General features: G+C 50.8%; 1 protein-coding gene across 5 annotated transcripts; it reads right to left on the bottom strand.

Annotated features, from left to right (window-relative positions):
* Positions 1-206: 206 nt before the first annotated feature.
* Positions 207-24,843, bottom strand: Aifm3 (apoptosis inducing factor mitochondria associated 3). Of its 5 annotated transcripts, XM_045132700.1 has the most exons (21): positions 18,513-18,529; positions 17,472-17,569; positions 16,931-17,095; positions 7,373-7,586; positions 7,059-7,168; positions 6,783-6,892; positions 6,656-6,700; positions 6,385-6,481; positions 6,188-6,300; positions 5,828-5,914; positions 5,331-5,422; positions 5,112-5,242; positions 4,882-4,997; positions 4,709-4,780; positions 4,555-4,618; positions 3,985-4,061; positions 3,765-3,882; positions 2,494-2,592; positions 2,069-2,144; positions 1,464-1,568; positions 207-552 (listed from the first exon to the last, which is right to left on the bottom strand). In XM_045132700.1, exons 3-21 carry the CDS (start codon positions 16,959-16,961, stop codon positions 513-515), a joined length of 1,797 nt encoding a protein of 598 aa, XP_044988635.1. In that variant the 5' UTR covers positions 16,962-17,095; positions 17,472-17,569; positions 18,513-18,529; the 3' UTR covers positions 207-512. The 5 variants fall into 5 exon arrangements, with proteins under 5 accessions (XP_044988635.1, XP_044988634.1, XP_044988636.1 ...); XM_045132699.1 differs by lacking the exons at positions 17,472-17,569; positions 18,513-18,529 and adding an exon at positions 23,913-24,843; XM_045132701.1 differs by lacking the exons at positions 17,472-17,569; positions 18,513-18,529 and adding an exon at positions 19,486-19,541.
* Between the last annotated feature and the right edge of the window lie 523 nt (positions 24,844-25,366).

Genomic DNA, 25,366 nt, shown 5'->3' with positions numbered 1-25,366 from the left:
GAGCGGTCTGGGACCTTTGAAGAAGCTTTTTGTTTTTGTTTGTCTGTGTGAGACAAGGTCTCATGTAGCCAGGGATGACCTTGAGCTGACCTTTTCCCCTCCACCACCCAAGAGCTGAGGTTCCAGGTGTGTGCCACATGCCTGGCTCTCCCTCTTGAGTGTTGGCTCAATGCATGAGGACACAGATCTGCAAATGTATGCTTTTTAATTTTTAAGGTAATTTCTAACATGTTTCAGGGTCCTCCAGAGGAATTGTTAAGAGAGGGGAGAGAGGCAGAACCTGTCCCAGCTCCAGAGCCAGCTGTCAATAACAGCTGAGGCCTCGGGGTAGGAGCATCTTCTGGAAGCAGCGAAGCGCATCTGGATGGAGCCAGGCAGTTGAAGGCAAGTGTTGGGAAGGCTCAGATTCTGCCCTGGGAGATCCTGGGAAATTGGAGATTGGCACCTGCCCCCAGGGCTTGGTCTCTTACTCTGGCGCCCAGAATGCCTTCCCAAGTTCACCACATGCAAGCTCAGGATCCTTTCCCTGTGAGCCAAGACATGTCACCGGTCCTGCAGGAATGAGGGAAGGATAGGTCAGGGCAGAGGAGAGTAGGTTCCTCATTCCAGGTACCATGAACAGCTGACTTGAGAACAGCTGGGGGGAGGGGGGGCCTGCTCAGGTCAGCCTGGTCCCCAGCAGGGAAATGGACTTTGTATGGGGGGGGTAGGGGCAGATTATTGGGCTAAGGTAGGAATGGCTCAGAACAGATTACAGGAAGACAGAAGACAAACGTACTTGCTGTGGAGCATAAACAACCTGTGCGAAGGCGAAAGGCAGAAACAGAAAAGGCCAGGAAAAGAACATGTCACTCATTCATCAGATACCCTCTCAGTCCTCTGCTGTTCCAGCTTAAAGCCCACCTCTGACCTGTGGCCTCCAACACCCTACCCTGCATGTCTCCAGCCTTTCCTTCATCTCTGAGCGCTTTCTAAACATAAGTCAAACCCCATGCTGGGATGAAGATTATGGCTACTACTACTACTTCCCAGACCCCAAACAACCATCCCACAGGGTCATCACTAGCTATTTCCCAATCTAGCTTCTTCCAGGTTCCACACAAACCACATTGGTCAAGGGTTCCAAGACTGGGTTTGCCCAAGCAAGGTTTTGCCTCCATCCCAGTTGGACCCTGTTTTCACAGGCCTGGAAACCACAAGATGAGAATGGACAAGAGTTAGGGCCCTAGAGGACCAGAGGAGCAGTTGGCTACCTCTGAAGGTCTGTTGCCTGAAATTACTGTCTTATACCGATTCAAGGTCTAAAGTTGTTAGAAGAAAGTAAGGGACCAAAGACCAATTGCTAATGAAATATCATTAGGATTTGGGACCTTTCCAGGGAACTTTCCGCGTGGTAGTGGGTTGAATGAATCCTGTAAAAGTCTTCCTCTCCCATCCCCAAGGCCTCCAAACCCCACACTCACTCCACCTCCCGCTTCCGGATGGTCCGGCCTGAGGCCAGCACCTCAGCCACCTTGGATACGATGGGATCGTAGTTCATGCTGGCCACAGCGATCACCTCGTCGCCTCTAAAGAGAGAGGAAGGCTGAGCCCAAGGACCACGGGCAGCAGCCCTCTTTCTTGAAGACCCTGGCATTCTCCTGTTCACCTGGGGTCCTGGGAGGACTCTTGCCCAAGTCAACAGTGATGTCCTGAGCACTCAACCCTCTGTTGGTCCTGCCATGAGGGTCAGGCCGCCCTAGGGAAGCTCTAGCACTCACGGCTGGGTCCAGTGCTGGCATCACCTTTCTCTACCAGTGTGATTTTCCTCCGTGTAAAGTGGGGTGCCAACACCCCCCTCAAAGAATTATCCAGAAGACATGATATTGGCTGATGCACGGCAGGAAGCATTGTTACTGCCTCTCCTCACCTTTCCTTTGCAATTCCTCCTGCCCAGCTGCCTCCTTTTGCCACTCGCTCCGCCTTTCAGCTAAGCCCCTCCTCGGGAGCAGAGCTCTTCAGGGATGAGTATCCCTTCCTGACAGAGCTCCCGCTGCTTCGTTCCCCTCCTGCACCCCGTTGCTCTCACTTGGTGTAAAAAGCCACAAACTTCAGCTCCTCCAGATCCCCCTGGATGATGACATCGTCGAAGCCTTCTCCATAGCCTGTATGTGTGGTAAGGGATGCCCATGTGAGTTAGGGGAAAGGCTTCACAGACTCCCCACCCTATGCCCTCCTGACTCATTTCTGGACACACTTGTTGCCCCCTGTTAAGTAGCCAAGCTCCATTCCCAGGCTTCAACATTTAGCCCAGACTGGCTTCCTTCCAACTCCTGATTCTCCTGCCTCAGCCTCTGGAGTGGTAAGATTACAGGGGTGTGCAGCCACACTGGCACCAAGTGATCTCTTGGCTGCCAATTCTTAGTGCACATTGGCTTAGCCCCACCGCTGAGAGCATTCAGGCAGGACCCATACCTTCTGTAGGCCCTGCACCCATGCTAGACTCCTGGTTACCTGCATAGCGCAGGCTCTTGCCAAACATGGAAGTCCACAGATAGGGCACCGTGCTGATCTCTGCTTCCTGTGCCAGCATGTTCTGGGCTGCCACACGCCCTGCAAGACCCAATGTGAGAGTCCGACCCTTGCCCTTATCACCCCACACTGCCTGCTCTCAGCCCAGCTGGCAGGTGTGACTACTGCCCAGGACCCCTAGTAACAGGGGAGAGGACACCTCACTCCAAGACAGCCATGTAGATTACTCTATCAGAACGACCTGACCTTCATTGGGAAGGCTTGTTGGGGTTGTGGGATTTTTAGTATTTTAGCCGTGCACATATCTCACCACACACGTCAAGTCTGAAAAGGGAGGCACGCAAAGGGCAGCAAAGCAGAAATGACAGCCACATGTGAGCCCAGAAACAATAGTATGGGTGACTTCTCAGTTGTGGTAAGATCCCACCTGACTCCACAGTTGGATACTTATGAGAATCCCTGGAAAGGTCCCAAATCCTAATGATATTTCATTAGCAATTGGTCTTTGGTCCCTTACTTTCTTCTAACAACTTTAGACCTTGAATCGGTATAAGACAGTAATTTCAGGCAACAGACCTTCAGATAATCGTGAGGACAAAAGAAAGGGAAAGATGGACATATATGGGATGTCCCTTGTTCCAGACTAGAAGTCTAGGGATCCTCTCTTAAGGCCCTGAGGTGGCTAGCAAGCTGATACCTGCAGCTTAGGGGCTCAGACCAAACACGTGCAGTTGGTGAGGCTCAGAGAATCAAACCTGGGTCCTTAGGTTTTGCAGGCAAATGCCTTAGCTGCTGAGCCACTTCTCCAGCCCCCTCATTATTTTTTTTTCAAGGCAGGGTCTCACTGTAGCCCAGACTGACCTGGAACTCACTTTGTAGTCCCAGGCTGGCCTCAGACTTACAGCAATCCTCCTACCTCTGCCTCCTGAGTGCTGGGATTAAAGGCATATGCCACCACACCCAGCTTTATAAATACATTTTTAAAAACATTTTAAAGAAAGAACAAAAGAAAAGGAGAAACTAATGAGAGAACACCTGTGGTTGTGGGAGATTGTGCAGAGCTAAATGGGGCATAAAAATGGTCTCTGAAGATGACCCACATGGCTTGACTGGTTGGTGCTGGCCAGACAAGGCACTATCACCAAGCCTTGAAATACCTAATGCAGAATGTAAGACCCCAGATCAGCAAGTGAGGTGTAAGTCTGCAGGAAGCTGAGATCCCACAGCTCAACGTGCCTCAGGGTTAGCCATACCCTGAGCATGAGCCATCTGCCAGTGTGGAATGTTCACTTTCCGGTTGTTTCTCCAAGAAAGGGGGAAGGTAACGGCATCACCAGCGGCAAACACACCTGGGACATTGGTCTGCATCATCTGCAAGGAGAGCCCAGGGCTCTACTGATGGGTCCGGGGGCTGCCTGGAACCTCTTCCAGCCACGCCCAACCCAGCACCCTGCCCTCCTTACCCAGCCCCACCTTGTTGACAGGGATGAAACCTCGGGAATCCAGACCAATGCCGCTCTGCCGCAGGAAGCCTGTGGCAGGCACCGCACCTGACGGGACAGAAGCCACTGTGTGCACCCTGCTCCCGCTTCATCACTTTCCACTTCTGCTGGGCCTGTCCCCATGTAAATCACCCACAGACTGCCCACCTGAGGGCTTTATGCATTCTATGCCCCTGCCCCCTGCCCCTACCCACAGGCTCTGTGTATTCCGTCTGACTTCAGGAACTGTCTGCTTTAAGAGGTGTTCTAGGACCTCCCCTACCACCCTCTGCCAGATAGGGGTCCACAGGCCATGATTCCCAGCTCTGTGCTGCCTTCCAGGTCTGCCCCTTCCCAAAATGTCATATCAGCTGGCACAGGGACCCATTGGAGGCTTGTCTATGTCCTGCAGCTCTCGCAGGGCAGGTCCTAGAGTGGAGTTCAGTCCATAGGTCCTGGGCACCTGTCCCATGATAGCCCTGAGAAGTATGTACCACTGGGGTCCACATTCTACAGATGGAGAAACTGAGGCTTAACGGTATCCTCCTGGTCTCTTACTCACCAATGCCCACCACACAGACGTCAGCCCGAAGGACCTTGCTGCTCTTCAACACCACTTCCTGCAGCTTTGGGTGGGTGGGGGGAGCATGTCAGCCCAGCGCCTGGGCACAGCGAGAGCATGGGCAGCAGCCAGGAGGGGAAGGAGAGAGGCCTACCTTCCCCTCATGGGCACGAAACTCCAGCACCTCTGTCTGCATGTAGAACTTTACTCGGTTGTTCTCAAACATCTGTCCAAGCAAGTGAGCAGATGGGTAGTGGGTGAGGGCCTGGCCAGGAGCTAGACTGAACACCCAGGGTGCTGAGGGGCCAGGCACTGGACTTGGCTCACCTTCAAGAGGGTACGACCTACACGCTCCCCCAGGAACTTCCGGAAGGGCGTATCCTCCAGCTCCACCACAGACACGGAGTGGGCCTTCTCCGTTAGATAAGCAGCCACCTCCATCCCTGAAGTGGTGGTTGGGGGCATGGCAGGGTTGCCATTCTGGCTGTCAGGGCCATGCACACCCTGGAACTGGCCATCAAGGCAGATCATCACCCTCATCCCCCTTATCCACTCACCCAGGAAGCCAGCTCCCACAACAACAGCATTGCGGCCCCAGGCCAGCCGCACCACCCGATTGGCATCCTCAGGTGTCCGAATGGTGAACACATTCTCCACCTCTTTACCTTTGCAGCTCAAGGTCTTAGGGCTGAGATACAGAGGCATCAGTGAGGGCCTTCCATCCTGTCCCATGTCCCGCCCACTATCGGGTGAGGGTAGGAGAGAGGTCCTCCCACCTGCTCCCTGGTGCCAGCAGTAGCTTGCTGTACTCCAGCTTAAAGCCATCCTTGAACACGACCTTCTTGTTTCTCACATCCACTGTGACTACCTGCAATGCCCCCATCAGGCAGAGTGATGCCTGAACGTGGGCCTGGACCTTGTCGTCCACTTCCGGGTCCCACAAGACCTCCCAAATCCAACTAGGCTTCTGAGCAGCAACCACAGGGTCTGGGCTCCATCCTTTAAGCTTCAGGTACCATCTGCCTCTCAAAGCCCTTTTTACACTCTCAAGGTACACCAGACTCTCTTGTCCCCGCCTTGATCAGAATGACCCATCTCCCTTGGGGCTTTGTGAAGACCTATGGCCCTGCCAGGAAGAAAGCCCAGTGACGGGTCCTAGGAGAGGGACCAGCAGGGTAGAGCACCCATTACACCCCCAGAGACCTACACGGTCTCATGTCCTTCATGGTTTCCTTGAGCCTTTTCCAGGCTCTTCCCCGCCCTTCCCCTGTACCTGAGCCTCGGTGAGCACCTCGATGCCATAAGCCCGGAAGAACTCCCTGGGCCTCAGAGCTAGTTGCTCGGGCTGTGAATCCAGGGACTGAGGGACATGGCCAACTTGAGACAGCGCCAAGTGGCCAGTGTCCCATTTTATAACAAAGGACATGGAGCCCAGGGAAGGTGAGAACATCCCAGAATCACATAGGGGGCTTTGTTGCACAGAACTGAGCAGATCCAGAAATCCAGATCTCTTGGGGGCATCACAGTGGGAGTGGGGAAAGTGGCTGGCCAGATCTCCAAGGGGTTACAGGCAAGGATCAGCATGCATGACAGGGACCCAGAGGCATAAGGATAGCCCCCAGCCCTGTCCCACCTTGCTGAGCTTGGCTCGGTCATAGGGCAGGTACCGATCCAGTGTGCACAAGACAATCCGATCTGAGAAGCCCTCCTGCCGCAGTGTCTCCGCACACACCAGGCCAGCAGCACCTGAGTCAGAGGGCCATCAGCCAAGGACCATGTCTCTCTTACCCTTCAAGCCTCACCCTACCCCTCATTTACCCCAACACCAACCTGCGCCCACAATGAGTACATTCGTGCTGCCACTGTGCCCAGCACTTGGAGAGATACACTTGGCCATCACCTTTGTCCTTCGTTGTATTTGCAGGGCCTGAGAGTGATGGGAAGGTGAGGAGCAGCCAGGAGTTTGGGTGCCATGGCTGCAGCCCGACCTCGTTTCTCTCTCCTCTCACCATCTCACCACAGGGCCTTTGAACATGAACATGCTCTTCTCTGGGCTACAATGCCCTCCCATGTCTTCACGAGCCCTGAGTCACCCTGTTACCTGCTTGCTGGCCCGGACATACACCTTCTCCTTCTCTATCTTCACCTGCAAGTACAGCATTGCTCAGCTACAATCAGTCCCTCACGCCTCAGCCCAGGCTCTGACCACCCAACACTCCCAGCCCCACCTGGAACTTGTGCAGACTGTCCAGGCCTGGGAAGTCCTCCAGGTCTCCGGTACTGATATTGAAGCAAGCGCCATGCCAAGGGCAGCGTACCCGGCCACGGGACAGTACACCTAGAAGAGGCGCCAGGATGGAGCTATGCCCAGAAGTTGATCTCCAAGGAGTCCTGAGTCCTGGCTAAGCGCTGGACCTCTTCACAGCCCAGGAACACCCCATTAACAGATGGAGACCCTCGGGCGATCCTGCCCCACTTCCCACGTGTGCCCCAGCTTTTCTCACCTTTCACAAGAGGTGCCCCATAGTGAGGACACTTGTGGCCCAGAGCGTGGAATTCTCCATTGTCCTTCACCAGCAACACTTTCCCCAAGCCCAGCTCCACTTCTCGCATCCTGGGGAGGTGCTGTGCTCAAAGGCCAGGCCAGAGGCAGGCACATTCTCCTGGTGGTACCTCGTCCCAGGGACCAGCCTCCTGACAGCCCACAAAGGCCACACCCAGGCCAACCAGGAGCCAGGGCCCCTTCCTGAACCGCCCCCTCATTCCAGCTCAATCCCTCATGCACATCTCTCCCCTGCCCTCCCAGCCCAGCACCCACTGGCCATTCTCGAGGTCTTTGACATGGCAAACGGCGGCCTCCACGCAGTCTTGAGAGCTGGGGTAGGGGTGTGGGGCTGACAGGCGCTCCTCTTCGTGGAAGTGGCGGGCTGTGCCATTGCCCTGGTAAGACCGGGGGCTGCCCTTCCCACTGGCTGACAGCTCCTCCTTGCCCCTCTCCTTCTCTGGGAGCACCACCTCAATCTTGAGTTCCACTGTGGGCAGGGCCAGCCATGAGTCCTGCCTGTGACAACAAGGCTCCCTTCCCACAGGCCAGGCAGAGGCCAGCAAGTGAGGGCTCTCTTCTGGGGTGAATTTCAATTCACTTCTGCATTTCCTTCCTTCTGTCTTTCCTTCCTTTTTTTTTTTTTTTTTTTTTTTAGATAGGGTCTCATTCTAGCCCAGGCTGATCTGGAATTCACTATGTAGTCTCAGGTGTTTTTGTACTTTTTAAAAAATTTATTTACTTTGAGAGAGAGAGAGGCAAATACAGAGAGAGAACAGGCACACCAGGGCCTCCAGCCACTGCAAACGAATTCAAGACACATGTGCCCGCTTGTGCATCTGGCTTTATGTGGGTACTGGGAAATCAAACCTGGGTCCTTAGGCTTTGCAGACAAACACCTTAACTGCTAAGCTGTCTCTCCAGCCAGGTTTTTTTTTTTTAATATTTTATTTATTTGTTTATTTGAGAGAGAGAGAGAGAGAGAGAGAGGCAGATAAAGTAGAGAGAGAATGGGTGTGCCAGGGCCTCTAGCCAGTGCAAACGAACTTTAGGCACATATGCCACCTTGTGCATCTGGCTTTACTTGCATACTGGGGAATCAAATCAAATCTGGGTCTTTATGCTTTGCAGGCAAGTATTTTAACTGCTAAGCCATCTCTTAAGCCCAGTGTTTTGTTTTGTTTTTTTCCCTCTTTTTGAAGAATCCAGGGCCTACCAAGTGTTAGGCAAGCACTGACCTGCAGTCCCAGCCAGCATCTTTCCTTTCCCAAAAACAAAATAAGTGTGTGTGTGTTTGGTGGGGGGGAAGCCACAGAACGCAGTTCCTTCTACCCTGAGCCTCCTCTTGCTCTGGGTGATGTGCAACAAACAGGGCCCAAATGGGATGCAGCCTGGCTCACAGCCAATGAATCTGGGTGATGGGAAATGCAGAGCCCTAAGCTGCTAGGGTGGCTCAGACCTGTAGTCAGAGTACTCGGGAGACTGAGACAAGAGGATTTCCAGAAGTTCCAGGCTAGCCTGGGCTACACAATGAGACCCTGGATCAGACAAGCAAACAAACCACTGTTCTGGTCTTAGAACTTTCCCATTTGCTTTGAATTTGTGTTGTTGATGGTGGTCTTTTTAAAATTTTATGTTTATTTGAGAGAGACAGATGGGAGAGGGAGGGACAGTATGAGCACTCCAGGGCCTCCAGCTGCTGCAAGTGAATTCTAGACACATGCACCATCTTGTGCATCTTGCTTACGTGGGTCCTGGGGAATAGAACTTGGGCCCTTTGGCTTTGCAGACAAATGCCTTAACTGCTAAGCCAACTCTCCAGCCCTGTAGGTCTTTGTTTGTTTGTTTGTTTATTTTTGTTTTTTTCGAGGTAGGGTCTCACTCTAGCCCAGGTTGACCTAGAATTCACTACGTAGTCTCAGGGTAGCCTCGAACTCACGGCGATCCTCCTACCTCTGCCTCCCAAGTGCTGGCATTAAAAGTGTGCGCCACCACGCTCAGCTCTGTTGGTCTTTTTTAAACAGGCTGGCCTCCATGTAGAGCTGAAGATGACCTGTATATTCTGCTCTGCCTCCTAAGTGCTGGGATCATAAGACAGGCATCACCTTGCCCAGTTTGAAGAGTTCATTTAAAAATTAAAAAAATACATTTAATTTTTTTTGAAAAAACCTTCAGCCTGAGGGCTGGAGGGATGGCTTAGCAGTTAAGGCATTTGCCTACAAAGCCAAAGGACCCTGGTTCAATTCCCCAGGACCCACGTTAGCCAGATGCACAAGGGGGCATATGTATCTGTACTTTGCAGTGGCTGGAGGACCTGGCGCGCCCATTCTCACTCTCCATTCTCCCACTCTCTCCCTCTTTCTCTGTCAAATAAATAAATAAAGATAAAATATTTTTTAAAAATTCAGCCTGGGTCAGAGTGAGACCCTACCTCAAAAAAAAAATTTTTTTTTTTAATTTCACAAAGTGGCACATGTATCTGGAGTTCATTTGTAGTAGCTACAGGCCCTGGTGTGCCCATTCTCTATCTTGCTCATGCCCACTCTCTCTCTCTCTCAATCTCTCTCTGCTTGCAAATAAATAAGTAAAGATTTAAAAACAAATTTTTAATTTTAAAAAATTAAAAAAAAAAAAAAAAAACAAGCCACGAGTTGTGGCACACACCTTTAATCCCAGCACTTGGGAGGCTGAGGTAGGAGGATCACTGTGAGTTTAAAACTAGCCTGGGCTACAATGAGTTCCATGTCAGTCTGGGATAAAATAAGACCCTTCTTCAAAACAAAACAAAAGCAGGGTGGGGGGCTGAAGAGACGGCTCAGCAGTTAAGGCACTTGCTTACAAAGCCTAACAACCTAGGTTTGATTCCCCCATATGATACCCACATAAAACCAGATGTACAAAGTGCCACATGCATCTGGAATTTATTTGTAGTGAATGGAGGCCCTGGTGTGCCCATTCTCTCTGTCTGTCTATCTTCTCTCTCTGCTTGCAAATAAATAAATAAAAATATTTTTAAAATCTTTTTGGTTTATTTTTATTTATTTGAGAGCGACAGAGAACGAAAGAGGCAGATAGACAGAGAGAGAGAGAGAGAGAGAGAGAGAGAGAGAATGAGTATACCAGGGCCTCCAGCCACTGTAAATGAACTCCAGACGCATGCACCCTCTTGTGCATTTGGCTAACGAGGGTCCTGGGGAATCGAGTCCCAAACTGGGATCCTTAGGCTTCATAGGCAAGCACTTAACCGCTAATCCATCTCTCCAGCCCCAATAAAAATATTTTTAAGCCACTCAGGAGGCAGAGGTAGGAGGATTGCTTTGAGTTCGAGGCCAGCCTGGGCTAGAGTGAGACCCTACCTTGAAAAGAAAAAAAAAGGCAAGGCTGGAGACATGGCTCATTGGTAACAGGTCTTTGTTTGCAAAGCCTGATGTTCTGGATTTGATTCCTCAGTGCCCATGTAAAGCCAGATGCACAAAGTGGCACATGTGTCTGGAGTTCATTTGCAGTGGCAGGAGGCCCTGGCACAATATTTATTTATTTATTTGCAAATAGAGAGAGACATCGAAGACAGAGACAGACAGAGAAAATGGGTGCACTAGGGCCTCCAACTGCTGCAAACAAACTCCAGATGCATGCACCACTTGGTGCTATGGCACTAAGTAGGCACTGGGGAATTGAACCCAGCTTTTTAGGCTTTGCAGGCAAGCGCCTTAACTGCTGAGCCACCTCTCCAGCCCATAAATAAGATTTTTAAAAAATACAGAAAAAAAAAGCTAGACCTGATCCTAGCGCTCAGAAAGTAGAGGCAGGACGATCATGAGTTCAAGGTCAGGCTGGAGAGATGGCTTAGCGGCTTGAGATGCCAAAGAAACCATTTTCAACTCCCAAGATCCCACGTAAGCCAGATGCACAAGGTGATGCGTGCACAAGGTTGCACATGCACACAAGTGCTGCAGGTGTCTGGAGTTCTCCTACAGTGGCTGGAGGCCCCAGCATGTCAGTATTCTCTCTCTCATAAAATAAGGCTGGTCTGGGGCTGGAGAGATAGTTTAGTGGTTAAGGTGTTTGCCTGTGAAGCCAAAGGACCCAGGTTCGGTTCCCCAGGACCCACATAAGCCAGATGCATAAGGGGCACATGTGTCTGGAGTTCATTTGCAGTGGCTACAGGCCCTGGCGTACCCATTCTCTCTCTGTCTGTCTTACTTCTCTCTCTCTGCTTGCAAATAAATAAAATTTTAAAAATGTATATTTAAAATAAGTCCACTCTGTTGGACTTGCTGAACAAAAAAAAAAGTTCAAGGTCATTCTGTTACAAGTCAAAGCCAGACTGGGGTAGGAAGAATACACAACATACACTTGGGCTCAGTCGCGTAGCATTTGCTTGGCATGTGTAAGGCACTGGGTTCAATCCATAGCACCATAAAAATGAACAAAAAAAAAAAAAGAAAGAAAGAAAGAAAAGAAAAAAGCCGGGCGTGGTGGCGCACTCCTTTAATCCCAGCTCTTGGGAGGCAGTGGTAGGAGGATGGCTGTGAGTTCGAGGCCACCCTGAGACTACGTAGTGAATTCCAGGTCAAACTGAGCTAGAGTGAGACCCTACCTTGAAAACAAAACAAAACAAAAAAAAAAGACCACCAGCTCTCAGGAGGCTGAGGTAGGAGTATCACCGTTAGTTCGAGGCCAGCCTGGGTTTCAGAGTTAGTTCCAGGTTGACCTGATAAAGAGTTAGACTCTGCCTTGAAATAAAAAGGGTGGGGGCTGTACAGAGCATTTCAACTTCTAAAATAACTATGTGCACCATTTTGGGATTCATTCAGTATTTACCAAGCCCACGGTGGTGTACAGGGTCAGGGCCCTGGCGGTGAGGCTGCCAGGGGGAACATGTGGGCAGTATAGAAGAGCAGCCTCACAGCCACCACACAGGGCTGCATATAGCCCATGGTGCCTACGCCAGGATGGAGGTAGCCAGAGACTGACACTTCCTTCCCTCTTTTTTAAAAAGAATATTATATTTACTTTTTATTTGTTTATTTGAGAGAGAAAGGGGAGAGAGAGAATGGGCATGCCAGGGCCTCCAGCCACTGCCCAGATGAACTCCAGATGCATGTGCCACTTTGTGCATCTGGCTTATATGCGTACTGGGGAATTGAACCTGGGTCCCTTGGCTTAACAGGCAAGCGCCTTGACCGCTAAGCCATCGTGTTTTTTTAGTATTTTATTTTTATTTATTTACTTATTTTTTTGACCAAGAACTAGAGAGAGAAAAAAAGAAAGAATGGGTCAGGGCCTCCAGCCACTGCAAAAAAACTCCAGATGTGTGTGTTCCCTTCTGCATCTGGCTAACATGGGTCCTGAGAAATTGAACCAGGGTCCTTTGGCTTTGCAGGCAAACGCCTTAACTGCTAAGTCATCCCTCAAGCCCCACCCCCTTTCAATAAATTTTTTTTAGGTAGGTTCTCACTCTAGTCCAGGCTGACCTGGAATTCACTACTTAGTCTCAGGGTGGCCTCAACTTCACAGCAATCCTCCTACCTCTGCCTACCAAGTGCTTGGATTAAAGGCGTGTGCTACCATACCTGGCCTTTTTTGTTCTTTGGAGTAGGCTATTACTCTTTCCCAGGTTGACCTGGATTTCACTATGTAGTTTCAGGCTGGTTTCAAACTCACAGCAATTCTTCTGCCTCTGTCTTCCGAGTGGGGATTAAAGATGTGCACCACCATACCTGGCACAAGCCACTTTTATGTCCAGCATTATTTGGATGGCTGGGGAATTGAACCTGGGCCTTCTTCTTTGCAAACAAGAGCCTCTAACTGCTGAGCCATCTCTCCAGCTCCAACATTTTCTTTTCTTTTCTTTTTTAAATTTATTAGAGAGAGAAAGGGAGAGAATGGATGTACCAGGGCCTCTGGACACTGCAAAAAACTCCAGATAGGGCTGGAGAGATGGCTTAGCGGTTAAGCGCTTGCCTGTGAAGCCTAAGGACCCCGGTTCGAGGCTCGGTTCCCCAGGTCCCACGTTAGCCAGATGCACAAGGGGGCTCACGCGTCTGGAGTTCGTTTGCAGAGGCTGGAAGCCCTGGCGCGCCCATTCTCTCTCTCTCCCTCTACCTGTCTTTCTCTCTGTGTCTGTCGCTCTCAAATAAATAAATAAAAAATTAAAAAAAAAAAAACTCCAGATACATGTGCCACTATGTGTATCTGGCTTATGTGGGACCTGGACAATTGAACCTGGGTCCTTAGGCTTCACAAACAAGTGCCTTAACCACTAAGCCATCTCTCTAGCCCACATTTTCTTTTTAAATTTAATTTTTTAAGTTTTTATTTATTTATAGAAAGAAGAGAGACAGAAACTGAGAGAGAGAGAGAGAGAGAGAGAGAATGGGTGTGCCAGGGCCTCCAACCACTGAAATGGAACTCCAGATAGCATCACTTTGTGCATCTGGGTTTATGTGGGTACTAGAGAATTAAACTCTGGTCCTTAGGCTTTGCAGACAAAGTGCCCTAACTGCTGAGGCATCTCTCTAGCCTCTGACATTTTCTCTTTCTTTCTTTCTTTCTTTCTTTCTTTCTTTCTTTCTTTCTTTCTTTTTTTTGAGGTAGGGTTTCACTCTAGTCCAGGCTGACCTGGAATTCACTATGCAGTCTCAGGGTGGCCCCGAACTCACGGTGATCCTCTTACCTCTGCCTCCCTAGTACTGGGATTAAAGGCATGTGCCACCATGCCTGGCTCCCCTGACATTTTCTTACTTGACCTTTTCTGCATTTTCTAAATTCCCTGTGATGTGCCTGGGGTATTTTTCTAATTAGAAGGGAACAATAAACAGAATTCTGAGCAGTGGTAATCTGGCTTCCTGGGCTGCTGTGGAAGGGAGGAGGCAGAGGAGGGAGACGCTAAACCCCTGGCACAGCATGGGCTGATGTGGGAACAGGTGGCTCCTCTCTCCTTCTCCAAGGCTCCAAAGCCTCCAGACCTCTTCTACTTTCACCTCAGAACTCCTCCACTCAGATAAAGGACCCAATTACCCGGCCTGGCTGCTGGGTCATGTTTCCTGGCCTTTGCGTCCATAGGTCACTGGGCCAGGACCCATCATCCCTTCAGCCGTGGCTGACCTGCAGACATCCAACAAATACAGCTTCCATGTTGCCCGGCCAGCTCTCCCAGCCCTACACAGGGCTCCTATATCCCTGCATGTTGATCTAAGTCCCACTCTGTACTCAGGTGCTCCAGCCCCCTGCCTAGGCCCAGGCACTGTTGGGGACATAGCTGAAGATCAGTTCCTTGACTGGGCCTGGTGGAGAGGATGCAGGAGCACACAGCCACACTATGTAGAAACCATCATGTCAGGTGGGTGGGTGCGGGGGAGGTCCTCCATCTTAACACACTTTATGTAATGTTCTTAGAATGTTTTTGTTAGAATTAAAAAGAAAAACACATCAGGCTTAGCTGACATCAGCAAAGAGAACTGTGGGAGTTCACAGGAACAGCCTGCGGAGGGTGCCTGAGAGCTGCCAAGTCAAACTATTCTTTGCCTCCTTCTAGAAGGCTCCAAGGCATGCTCACTGGTGGTCAATGGGAAGTGGTTAAGTTGGCAGCAGTGGCAGAAGGGCAGGTGAGGAGAGGGTCTCTGCTCACAGATCCTGATTAAACCCAACACCATGGTTCCAGCTACCCATGAGACCTTGTCTTAGACTCTTGGGTCTCAAAACGTCTAAGTCAAAGCCAGGAGTCATGGTGCAAGCCTTTAATCCCACCAAAAAAAAATTTTTTTTGAAGTCAGGGGTATGGAGAGATGGCTCAGTGCTTGTAAAGCCTGATGGCCTGAGTTCAATTTTTCAGTACCCACATATGGCACTGTGTCTGGAGTTTGTTTGCAGTGGCAAGAGATCCTTGCACAACCATTCTCTCATTCCCTCACTCTCTCTTACAAATGAATAAATAAAAAAAAACTTTTTTGGGGGGCTGGGCATGGTGGCACACACCTTTAATCCAAGCACTCAGGAGGCAGAGGTAGGAGGATCACCATGAGCTTGAGGCCACCCTGAGACTACATAGTGAATTCCAGGTCAGCCTGGGCTAAAGTGAGACTCTACCTTGAAAAAAAATTAAAAATTAGGGGTTGGAGAGATGGCTTAGTGGTTAAAGCACTTGACTATGAAACTTAAGGAACCAGGTTTGACTCCCCAGTGCCAATAAAAAGCCAAATGCACAAGGTGGTGCATGCATCTGGAGTTTGCAGTGGTTAAAGGCCCTGGCATACCCATTATCACCACCCCCCCCCCAACTCTCATTCTCGGCCTCTGTCTCTCTCCCAAATTAAAAAAAAATATATTTTTATGAAAAGTTAAAATACATTAGGCATGGGTGCCATATGCCTGTAACCCAAGTATTTGGAATACAGAGGTAAAAAAAATAAATAAATAAATAGAGACAGAGAGAAAAGGGCTATCACCCAGACCCCCTCCAAACCAGACATACTGTGGATCGAGGGGTACCTGGTAGGCTTGCTCTTTGGGGCCATTTAAAAGAAACTGCAGGGGCTGGAGGGATGGCTTAGCAGTTAAGGCACTTGCCTGCAAAGCCAAAGGCCTCGGTTCAATTCCCTAGTACCCACGTAAGCCAGATGCACAAGGTAGTGCATGCGTCTGGAGTTCATTTGCAGTGGCTAGAGGCCTCTAGAGCCCATTCTCTCTCTTCTTCTCTCTCTCGCTCCCTCCCCCTTATCTCTCTCACTCTCTCTCTCTCTCTCAAATAAATAAGTAAAATTAAAAGAAACTGCAGGTGGCAGAGTCTCCTGCCAGCTTAGTAGTGCCACAGTCCCACCATGAGGCCCACTGGCCAATGCTATGCACTCAGGAGGGAAACAAACCAAGGCAATAGGTGATCATGCCTGAGGCAGAGGACAGAAGGACCTGGACTAGACCTGGGCAGATGAGGATGCTCCCTTCTGGTGGGGCAAAGCTCTGCTCCCTCCCCCAAGTTCTACCTCAAGCCCAAGAAAGGAAGAAAGGGCTCATGAGTCCCAACGTAACAGAGCTGATGAATATCAGGTAAGGAGAGCTGGGTAGGACAGCAGAGGAAAGCTGGCCAGGGCAAGTTGGCAAGGCAAGTTTGGAGGGGGCAGGCTAAGTACTGGCTGGGCTCTGAAGGCCTCTGCAGGCCTCAGTTTCTCCATTTCTGACAGGGGTGTGGGTTCTGTGAGTAGAGAAGCAGGGAAGTGGGGGCCAGGGAGACCCCCAAAGACATGGGCATCAAGTGGAAGGGCAGACCCAACGTCACCTAACATTCCGGAATGGTCCTGACTTGGCTGGAGCCTCCTGAACTAGGCAGGCTCCAGATTTTCCTGTACATGTGGGAGAGAACCCAGAGAGGCCAAGATGATGGCCTGATACCACACAGGAAGTCAGAAGAGGTAAAGATGGTAGGGACCAACAAGCTTACAGTTTCCTCCCAGATAATCTGAGACATCAGGGTGCTCAGGCTCATTTTGAAGTGGGAAACTGAGGCTCAGTAGGGCCACACAGTGGCTAAGTGTGCGCTTAAAGCCTCCTTTCTCCATCCAGCCTTGAAGGACATAGTTCCTTCCCCAACCTGGCATAGGAGGAACCCTCCCCTCCTATTTCCCAAGAGAAGAGTTCCCACCACTAGTACCTAAAGTCACACATGGAGAGACTGCCACCACAGAGGGGTCCAGGAGAGTCTCCCCAGGTCCCCACCCCCTCCTGTCTATAGCGCATTAACATTCTGGGCTCCTGCCTAGCTTGACCTACTTTGGAGGCTGGCAGAGTGCAGAGAGAGAGAGGGTGGGAGGGGGAGGCTATCAGAGGGGGAGGTACCTGGTTTGGGCTTGGAAAAGCAGCCACCCATGGTGAGTGGTCTGAGGACTGGCCTACAGTAGCACAGATGGCCAGCTGCTGGAGGTCTAGGGTGTCACCCGCGGGGCTGGAGCCCTGTGGCCCTCGGAGATGCTGGAGCCATCCCAGCTGGAGCTGCTTCTCGACCTGCAGAAGGAGATGGGGGAATCGGCATGGATGTGGGTATACAAGCCCAGAGGCAGCCTGGGGGCTCCTGGAAGAGCCTTCCATTGGAGCTGGGGACTTTAGAGTAAAAAACCCTCGATGGCATCTGGCTTCCTTTGAGACCTCCAGTCTCAACACCTCATGCATCCTTACTTTTCCATAGGTTATGCCCACTGCTGATCCCCCATGCAGCCCACAGCTGCCCCATCACAGGCCCAAGGCTTGGACTCTTCTCTCCAAATCTCACAAGTCTAGGACTCTGGGACCCTCCATTTTCCTCAGAAGCCCACCGTTACTGGGTCAAACCTTGGGTAAGCCAGAACCCTCTTTCCTACTATGGTAGGGACAAGGGGCTTACCCTAGTTTTAGCCTCCACCTGGGCTGGCAGCCCCTGCTCACCCACTTCCTCTCCGGCAGCCACTACTCCTTAGTCCCAGCTGCAGCAGTGGACTGAGACTGCTGGGCCTTGGACACGGGGAGGGCTAGGGTCCAAGAGGCAGCCCACAGTCCAGCCCTCCTCCTAACCCTCCGCCTAGCGAGTGCTGTGGCCAGGAAAGGCTGGTGGTGTGGGGCGAGACCAGGCCATTGGTCCCCAGGGAAACTCAACTCTATGGGGAATAAAAATGGGCAGCCAGCCCAGGGCTAATGAGGGTTAGGGGAGAGGGAAGCCAGGCACACAGCTCTATCACAGCCATAAATCCCCCACATGCTCGCCCCCAACCACATCCTGGCTCTGTGGTGTCAAACCAAGACCATGCCCCACAGCAGATGGAGAGACTGGGGTCCAAAGACTCATCAAGGTTGAGCAGCTGATCCAGATCAAGGGATGTGCTTGGTCTTCCACTCGCTTCCCATCCTAGCAGGTTCTAAGATAAGCGGAGCCCCAGGAGATCCCCATATCACTCTAGGAGGTCCCCATATCACTCTAGGAGGTTCCCATATAGCTCTAGGGCCCCTGCAAGCTGGAAGATCGAGGTCAAGTGACCGGCAAACAGATCATCCTAGTTTGGGAAGATGTGGACTTTGGAAGGCCGGAGTCAAAGGAATAGCTTGCCCTGTTTACAACTTACCTCCCACATTCCATCCCACAGTCAGCCCCATGTTTTCCCTCAAAGTTCTTCCTAAAGTGTCCGTTGAGGTGGGGCTGAGGTTCACTTGGTCTAGCTGTACAGACCCCAAGGGAAGGATTACAAAGGGCCAAGCAAGGAAGGAGGCCAGGGTGGGGAAGGCCCAGACACTGCCGGCCCCTGACCTTACAGATGGCCAGCACACGCAAAGTCACTTGGGGTGTGTCAGAGCTCTTTCTTCCACTTAGGATCAAGACATGCCTATAAAATCCAGCTAGCCACTGCTCTACCTGCCTCTCCCTGGGACACCTTGCAGGAGGCCCTGGCCTCACCTGTAACTCGTTCTCCTTGCGGCCAGCTTTCGGGCTTCGCCTTTTCTGCTGAAGATATATACAACAGAGTAGGTGTTTTGTTTGTTTGTTTGTTTTCAAGGTAGGTATCTCTCTAGTTCAGGCTGACCTATTCACTATGTAGTCTTGGGGTGACCTCGAACTCACAACAATCCTCCTACCTCCGCCTTCTGAGTGCTGGGATTAGAGGTGTGTGCCACCACACCTAACTCTGGCATAGGTTGAGTCAAAACTTGGTGCCCAAAGGGCCTAGATTCTTAGGTCCTCAGGTCTGACCAGAACTGTGGTGGGGATGGGGACTGTGCTTTTTACTTACATTGTGGGAGGATAGCACTATAGCCCCAGGGACCCCCAATTCAAAGGCAAAGTTCCTAGCCTGGGCATGGCTGAAAGGGACACTCACAGTTTGCAGAGAGCCCAGAAGTTGTTCACCCTGCTGAAAAGTTCCAACAGTGCCCAATGCTAGCTTCTCCATCAGAAGCCTGTCCCAGGGACCCCAACAACTTGAGGCAGGATCTGAATCACCCCTCCCATGGGTGTTTCCAGGGCCTGTGGGGTGTTGGTTAGCCAGAAGTCTCTCTTCACCCCTGGGGAGTGGGGGTGGGGATGGGGAAAGAGTTCCCGGGGCCTCGGGATTCAAGTTTAGGGAGCTCCGTTCGCGATCTCCCCCCACCCCCACGCAGGGGACCCTGTAGCCACCCTCCTGTCCACTCGCCAAGCCTTTGCACATCCAGTGACCTCGATCTGGGGAGCCGCACTGGGATCCCCTCGGCCAGACGCAGCAGCTGGCCAGGGGACCTGCACCGAGTGGGGCAGTAAAGACCAGATCGCTCCCCCGCCCTTCCCACCTCCAGTCCCCAGCTCCGTGGGGACTCAGGTCCTCCCGGAGCCCCGAGAGTGCTGGCCACGGCGCGGGCGGGCTGCGGGGACTGGCCCGGGCCCGGGGCTCGCTCACCTGGCTCGGCACGGGCCTGCGCTGGGCATCGGGCGGGCTCGGGGCCCCGGTGCGGGGCGGGCGGAGCTGCCGAGGGCGGGGCTGGCGCTGCGGCGACACTGCGGCCCGAGCCCTCTGCGCCCCGCCCGGAGGAGCAGGTGGAGCCGTCCGGATCCCAGCGGCCAGCGGCGGGGCTAGTGACTGACCCCCCCCACACACACGACGACCACCTCCACCAACCACCAGGGGCCGGGACCGCGACCCCCGCCCCCCACGCCTGACTCTCCCAACCATCCGTGTGCTGTCCTTACTAGTTGAATCTTGGGGTGACATGTCCCCAGAGAAAGAAAACACAAATTATGCCCCTCAACCTCCTCCCCCTCTCTTCCAGGCTCCGTCCCAACCCTTTAGCCCCACAAACGTCATCATGTTACATTTTCATTTTCGTATGTGCCACCATTCCAGCGTAGTATCACGGGTTTGCACTGCACATCGTAGCACACCTCCTCCAGAAAGCCCTCCAGGACCAGCATTCCACAGACCGAAATATCACACGTTTTGAGTATTTCACCGTCCTGCTCTGCCCATCTCATTCCATCCCTGTGTTGTTACAGTCAGGGAGAGTTTGTCCCTTTTAGTACTGCAGTGATGTTATTTATCCCTAAACACATGGGGCCCACAGCTGTGTTGGAGGTGGGTAAGCACTGCCCTCTGGCGCCTCCAGCTAATTTTATTTTTATTGATTGATTGGTTGGTTGAGATAGGGTTTTGCTCTGGCCCAGACTGACCTGGAATTCCCTATTTGGGTTCAGGATGGCTTCAAACTCATGGTGATCTTCTTACCTCTGCCTCCCAAGTGCTGAGATTAAAGGTGTGTGCCACAATGCCCAGCTATTTTATTTTATATTTTATTCATTTATTTGAGAGAGAGAGAATGGGCACGCCAGGACCTCTAGACACCTTAAATGAATTCCAGATGCATGTGCTCCCTTGTGCATCTGGTTTACATGGGTCCTGGACAGTCGAACCTGGATCCTTTGGCTTTGCAGGCAAACGCCTTAACCTCTAAGCCATCTCTCCAGCCCTATCTTATTTTTTGAAATATATATTTTTCAAGGTGGGGTCTCATTCTAGTCCAGGCTGACCTGAAACTCACTATGTAGCCTCAGAGTGGCCTTGTACTCATGGGAATCCTCCTACCTCTGCCTGCAGAGTACTGGGATTAAAGGTATGCACGACCATGCCTGGTTTTGAAATATTTATTTATTTGCAAGCAGAGAGAGAGAAATGGAGAGAGAGGACAGAGACAGAGACTGGCCATGGCAAGGCCTCTAGCCACTGCATGAACTCCAGACACATGTGCCCCTTGTGTATCTGGCTTACATGGGTCCTGGGGAATCAAACCTGGGTCCTTTGGCTTCACAGGCAAATGCCTTAACTGCTAAGCCATTTCTCCAGCCCTGGTTTTGACATATTTTTATTTGCTGCTGGTGGGGATGTGGAAAAAGAGGAACCATTCTACACACAGGGTGGGAATGCAATCTGTTCCAGCCATTGTGGAAATCATTGTGGAGGTTCCTAAAACAGCTAAAGATTGACTCATCTCATTTCCTTAGAAGTATGTGCTCAACCATGTTTATTGCTGCTCAATTTATAATAGCTGGGAAATGGAACCAGCCTAGATGTCCCTCAACTGATGAGTGGATAATGAAGATGTGGCACATTTATACAATGGAGTTCTACTCAGCGATAAAGAAAAATGAAGTTATGAAATTTGCAGAAAAATGGATGGACCTGGAAAGGATTAGACTAAGTGAGGTAACCCAGGCCCAGAAAGCCAAGCACCACATGTTCTCTCTCATATGTGGATCCTAGCTACAGATGATTGGGCTTCTGCGTGAGAATGAAAATATTTAGTAGCAGAGGCCAGTAAGTTAAAAAGGAGACATAAAGGGAAGAGAAAAGAAGGGAGGAGGGTACTTAATAGGTTGGTATTGTATATATGTAAGTAGAATGATTGAGATGGGGGGGGGATATGATGGAGAATGGAATTTCAAAGGGGAAAGTGGCAGGGGGGAGGGAGGGTATTACCATGGGATATTTTTTATATTCATGGAAAATGTTAATAGAAATTGAGAAAATAAATAAATAAGAAAAAACAATAAAGGTATGAGCCGGTCATGGTGGCACACTCCTTTAATCCCAGCACTAAGAAGGTAGAGGTAGGAGGATCACCAAGAGTTTGAGGCTACCCTGAGAGTACATAATGAATTCCAGGTTAGCCTAAGTTAGTGTGAGATGATACCTCAGAAGAAAAACAAAATGTATGAGTGCTGGGAATAAAGGCATATATTTTATTTATTGTTGCTATTATTATTATTATTATTATTGGTTTTTCAAGGTAGGGTTTTGCTCTAGCCCAGGCTGACCTGGAACTATTCACTGTGTAGTCTCAGGGTGACCTCAAACTCATTGCAATCCTCCTACCTCTGCCTCTGCTGAGTCTGAAGGCATGCACCACCATGCCTGGCTTTGTATTTTATTTTTTAATATTTATTTTTTAATTTTTATTTATTTGTGAGCAGAGAGAGGGAGAGAGAAAGTGAGTATGGACACATTAGGGCCTCTTGCCACTACAAACAAACTCCAGATGCTTGTGCCACTTTATCCATTTTGCTTTATGTAGGCACTGGGGAATTGAACAGGGGCCCACATGTTTGGTACACACTTTTAATCGCTGAGCCATCTCCCAAGCCCAAATATGCCACTTAAAACTTTTCTATTTTTGTGGGCTGGATAGATGGCTTAATGATTAAGGCATTTGCCTGCAAAGCCAAAGAACGCATGTTTGATTCTCCAGGACCCATGTAAGCCAGATGCACAAGGGGTACATGCATCTGGAGTTTCTTTGCAGTGGCTGGAGGCCCTGGTGCACTCATTCCCTCTCTCTCTTTCTGCCTCTTTCTCTCTCTCTCAAATAAATAAACTAATAAAATATATTAAAACAAAACAAAACAGCCGGGTGTGGTGGCGCACACCTTTAATCCCAGCACTCGGGAGGCAGAGGTAGGAGGATCACCATGAGTTTCAGGCCACCCTGAGAATACACAGTGAATTCCAGGTCAGTCTGGGCTAGAGTGAGGCCCTACCTCAAAAAAAAAAACCCAAAAAAATTATATTAAAAAAAATTTGTGCCAGGTGTGGTGGCACAAACCTTTAATCCCAGCACTTGGGAGGCAGAAGTAGAAGGATCACTGTGAGTTCAAGGACATCCTGAGACTACATAGTGAATTCCAGGTTAGCTAGACTGGAGTGAAACCCTACCTCAGAGTTTGTGTTGTTGTTGTTGTTAAGCTGGGTAGTGGTGGTGCTTACCTTTGATCCCAGCACTCAGGAGGCAGACATAGGAGGATTGTGGAGAGTTCAGGGCCACCCTGAGAGTATATAGTGAATTCCAGAACAGCCTGGGCTAGAGCAAGACCTTACTTCAGTAAAAAAAAAAAAAAAAGTTTGTTTATTTGCAAGCAGTGAGACAAACAAAGCATGGGCACACCAGGGGCTCTTGCCATTGCAAATGAACTCCAAATGCATGTGCCACCTTCTGCATCTGGCTTTACCTGAGCACTGAGGAATCAAACCCTGCATGACAGGATTTGGTAGCATGCGAACATATGGTGTGTGTGTTTACTTTCCACAGATAGATCTATTCATTCAAGAACTCTGCTTCAGAGCTGGGCGTGGTGATACACGCCTTTAATCCCAGCACTCGGGAGGCAGACGTAGGAGGATTGCCATGAATTCAAGACCACCGTGAGACTACTTAGTGAGTTCCAGGTCAGCCTGGGCTAGAGTGAGACCCTACCTCAAAAAGCCAAAAAAAAAAAAAAAAAAGAACTCTGCTTCAAACACTCACTGGGAACAGACTTTTTTTTTCTTTCCCCAAGGTAGGGTCTCACATTAGCCCAGGCTGATCTGGAATTCACTATTTAGTCTCAGAGTGGCCTTGAACTCATGGTGATCCTACTACCTCTGCCTCCCGAGTGCTAGGATTAAAGGTGTGCCCGACTCAAGACTTTGTTCTCATTGCTGGGAAGTCCACAGAAATCAAGTTTAATCTAATGGTAAATTTGTATTATGATCACCATATTCTATTTTCCCTTCTCCTCCTTCTTATTTTCTTCTTGAGGTAGAGACTCTAACCTTCTATCATCACCATTTTCTAAAGAGGATGCTATGGGTCACATTTCTTGGTCACAGTCCTGAAGTGTGTGCAGAGCAATTTGCTGAATCTTCACCAGGCCTGGTCTCATCAAGAAGAGCACAGAAAAAAAAAAAAAAAAAAAAAAAAAAAGAGCACAAGACAGCCAGTGTGTCTTCAAAATGTCTGCCCTCAAAATAAATAAATAAAAATAATAAATAATAAAATAAAACAAAATTTCTGCCCTCACCTAGGAGAGCCAAGGACGGCCCTTGTGTCTTCAAAATGTTTGCCCTCACCAAGGAGAGCACAGGACAGCCTGTATGTCTTCACGATGTCTGCCCTCACCCAGGAGAGTATAGTACAGTCCGCGAATCTTCTCAGTGTCTGCCCTCACCGAGGACAGCACAGGACAGCTCCCGAGTCTTCAGTCTGTCCCAACCATGGAAAGCAAATGTTGGCACACATGTCTTCACAATGTCTGCCCTCACTGAGAAGAGACAGGACAGCTGGAGCATCTTCACAGGGACTGCCATCACCGAGGAGAGCACAGGACGGCTCCTTGTTTCATCAGTGTCTGCCCTCATACAGGAGAGCACAGGATGGCTTACGAGTATTCACAGTGTCTGCCCTCATTTAGGAGAACACAGGATGGCCCACGTGTCTTCACAAAGTCTGCCTTCACTGAGGTGACCATAGGACAGGGCACACGTCTTCAGTGTCTGCTCTCACCGAGGAGAGTGCAGGACAGCCCGCGTGTCTTCACAGTGTCTGCCCTCACCGAGGAGGGCACAGGATGGATCCTTGTTTCTTCACAATGACTGCCCTCACTGAAGGGAACACAGGATATATTGCGAGTATTCACAGTATTTACCCTCTCCAAAGAGAGCACAGGACAGCAGGCATGTCTTCAGTGTCTGCCCTCATGGAAGAGAGCAAAGGATGGCCTGTGTATTTCAGTGTCTACCTTCACTAACGAGCGCACAGGATGGCTTACGAGTATTCAGTGTCTGCCGTCACTGAGAACGCAGGATGGACCGCAGTGTCTGCCCTCACCGCGGAGAGCACAGAATGGCTGGCAAGAAGTATTCAGTCTGCCCTCATTGAGAACACAGGGTGGTCTGCAAGCCTTCACAAAGTCAGCCTTCACTGAGATGACCATGGGACAGTCCAAACATCTTCACAGTGTCTGCTCTCATGGAGGAGAGCACAGGACGGCCACGTGTCTCCAGTGTCTGAGTGGGGTGAGGAGAGCGCAGGACGGCCGCGCGTCTCCACAGTGTCCGAGCTCGTGAGGAGAGCGCAGGACGCCCGCGGGTCTCCACAGTGTCCGAGCCGGGTGAGGAGAGCGCAGGACGGCCGCGCGTCTCCACAGTGTCCGAGCTCGTGAGAAGAACGCAGGACGGCCGCGGGTCTCCACAGTGTCTGAGCCAGGTGAGGAGAACGCAGGACGGCCGCGGGTCTCCAGTGTCTTAGCCGGGTGAGGAGAGCGCAGGACGGCCGCGGGTCTCCAGTGTCTTAGCCGGGTGAGGAGAGCGCAGGACGGCCGCGGGTCTCCGCAGTGTCCGAGCTCGTGAGGAGAGCACAGGACGGCCGCGGGTCTCCACAGTGTCTGAGTGGGGTGAGGAGAGCGCAGGACGGCCGCGGGTCTCCACAGTGTCCGAGCTCGTGAGGAGAGCGCAGGACGGCCGCGGGTCTCCAGTG

The sequence above is a fragment of the Jaculus jaculus genome, chromosome 13, assembly GCF_020740685.1.
Source record: "Jaculus jaculus isolate mJacJac1 chromosome 13, mJacJac1.mat.Y.cur, whole genome shotgun sequence".
In the NCBI taxonomy this organism is placed as follows: domain Eukaryota; kingdom Metazoa; phylum Chordata; class Mammalia; order Rodentia; family Dipodidae; genus Jaculus; species Jaculus jaculus.
The sequence above is the reverse complement of the archived record's forward strand: the minus strand, read 5'-3'. Positions and strand labels throughout refer to the sequence as shown.

Bases quoted from the DNA above. Each gene is read 5' to 3' on its own strand.
- Aifm3 (XM_045132699.1), bottom strand. From the start codon at position 16,961: ATGGGTGGCTGCTTTTCCAAGCCCAAACCAG. The intron at 7,169-7,372 runs GTGGGTGCTGGG...GCACCTCCCCAG, and splicing joins AAAGACCTCGAGAATGGCCA to GATGCGAGAAGTGGAGCTGG. The intron at 553-1,463 runs GTGAGTGTGGGG...TCATTCCTGCAG, and splicing joins ATCCGGAAGCGGGAGGTGGA to GACCGGTGACATGTCTTGGC.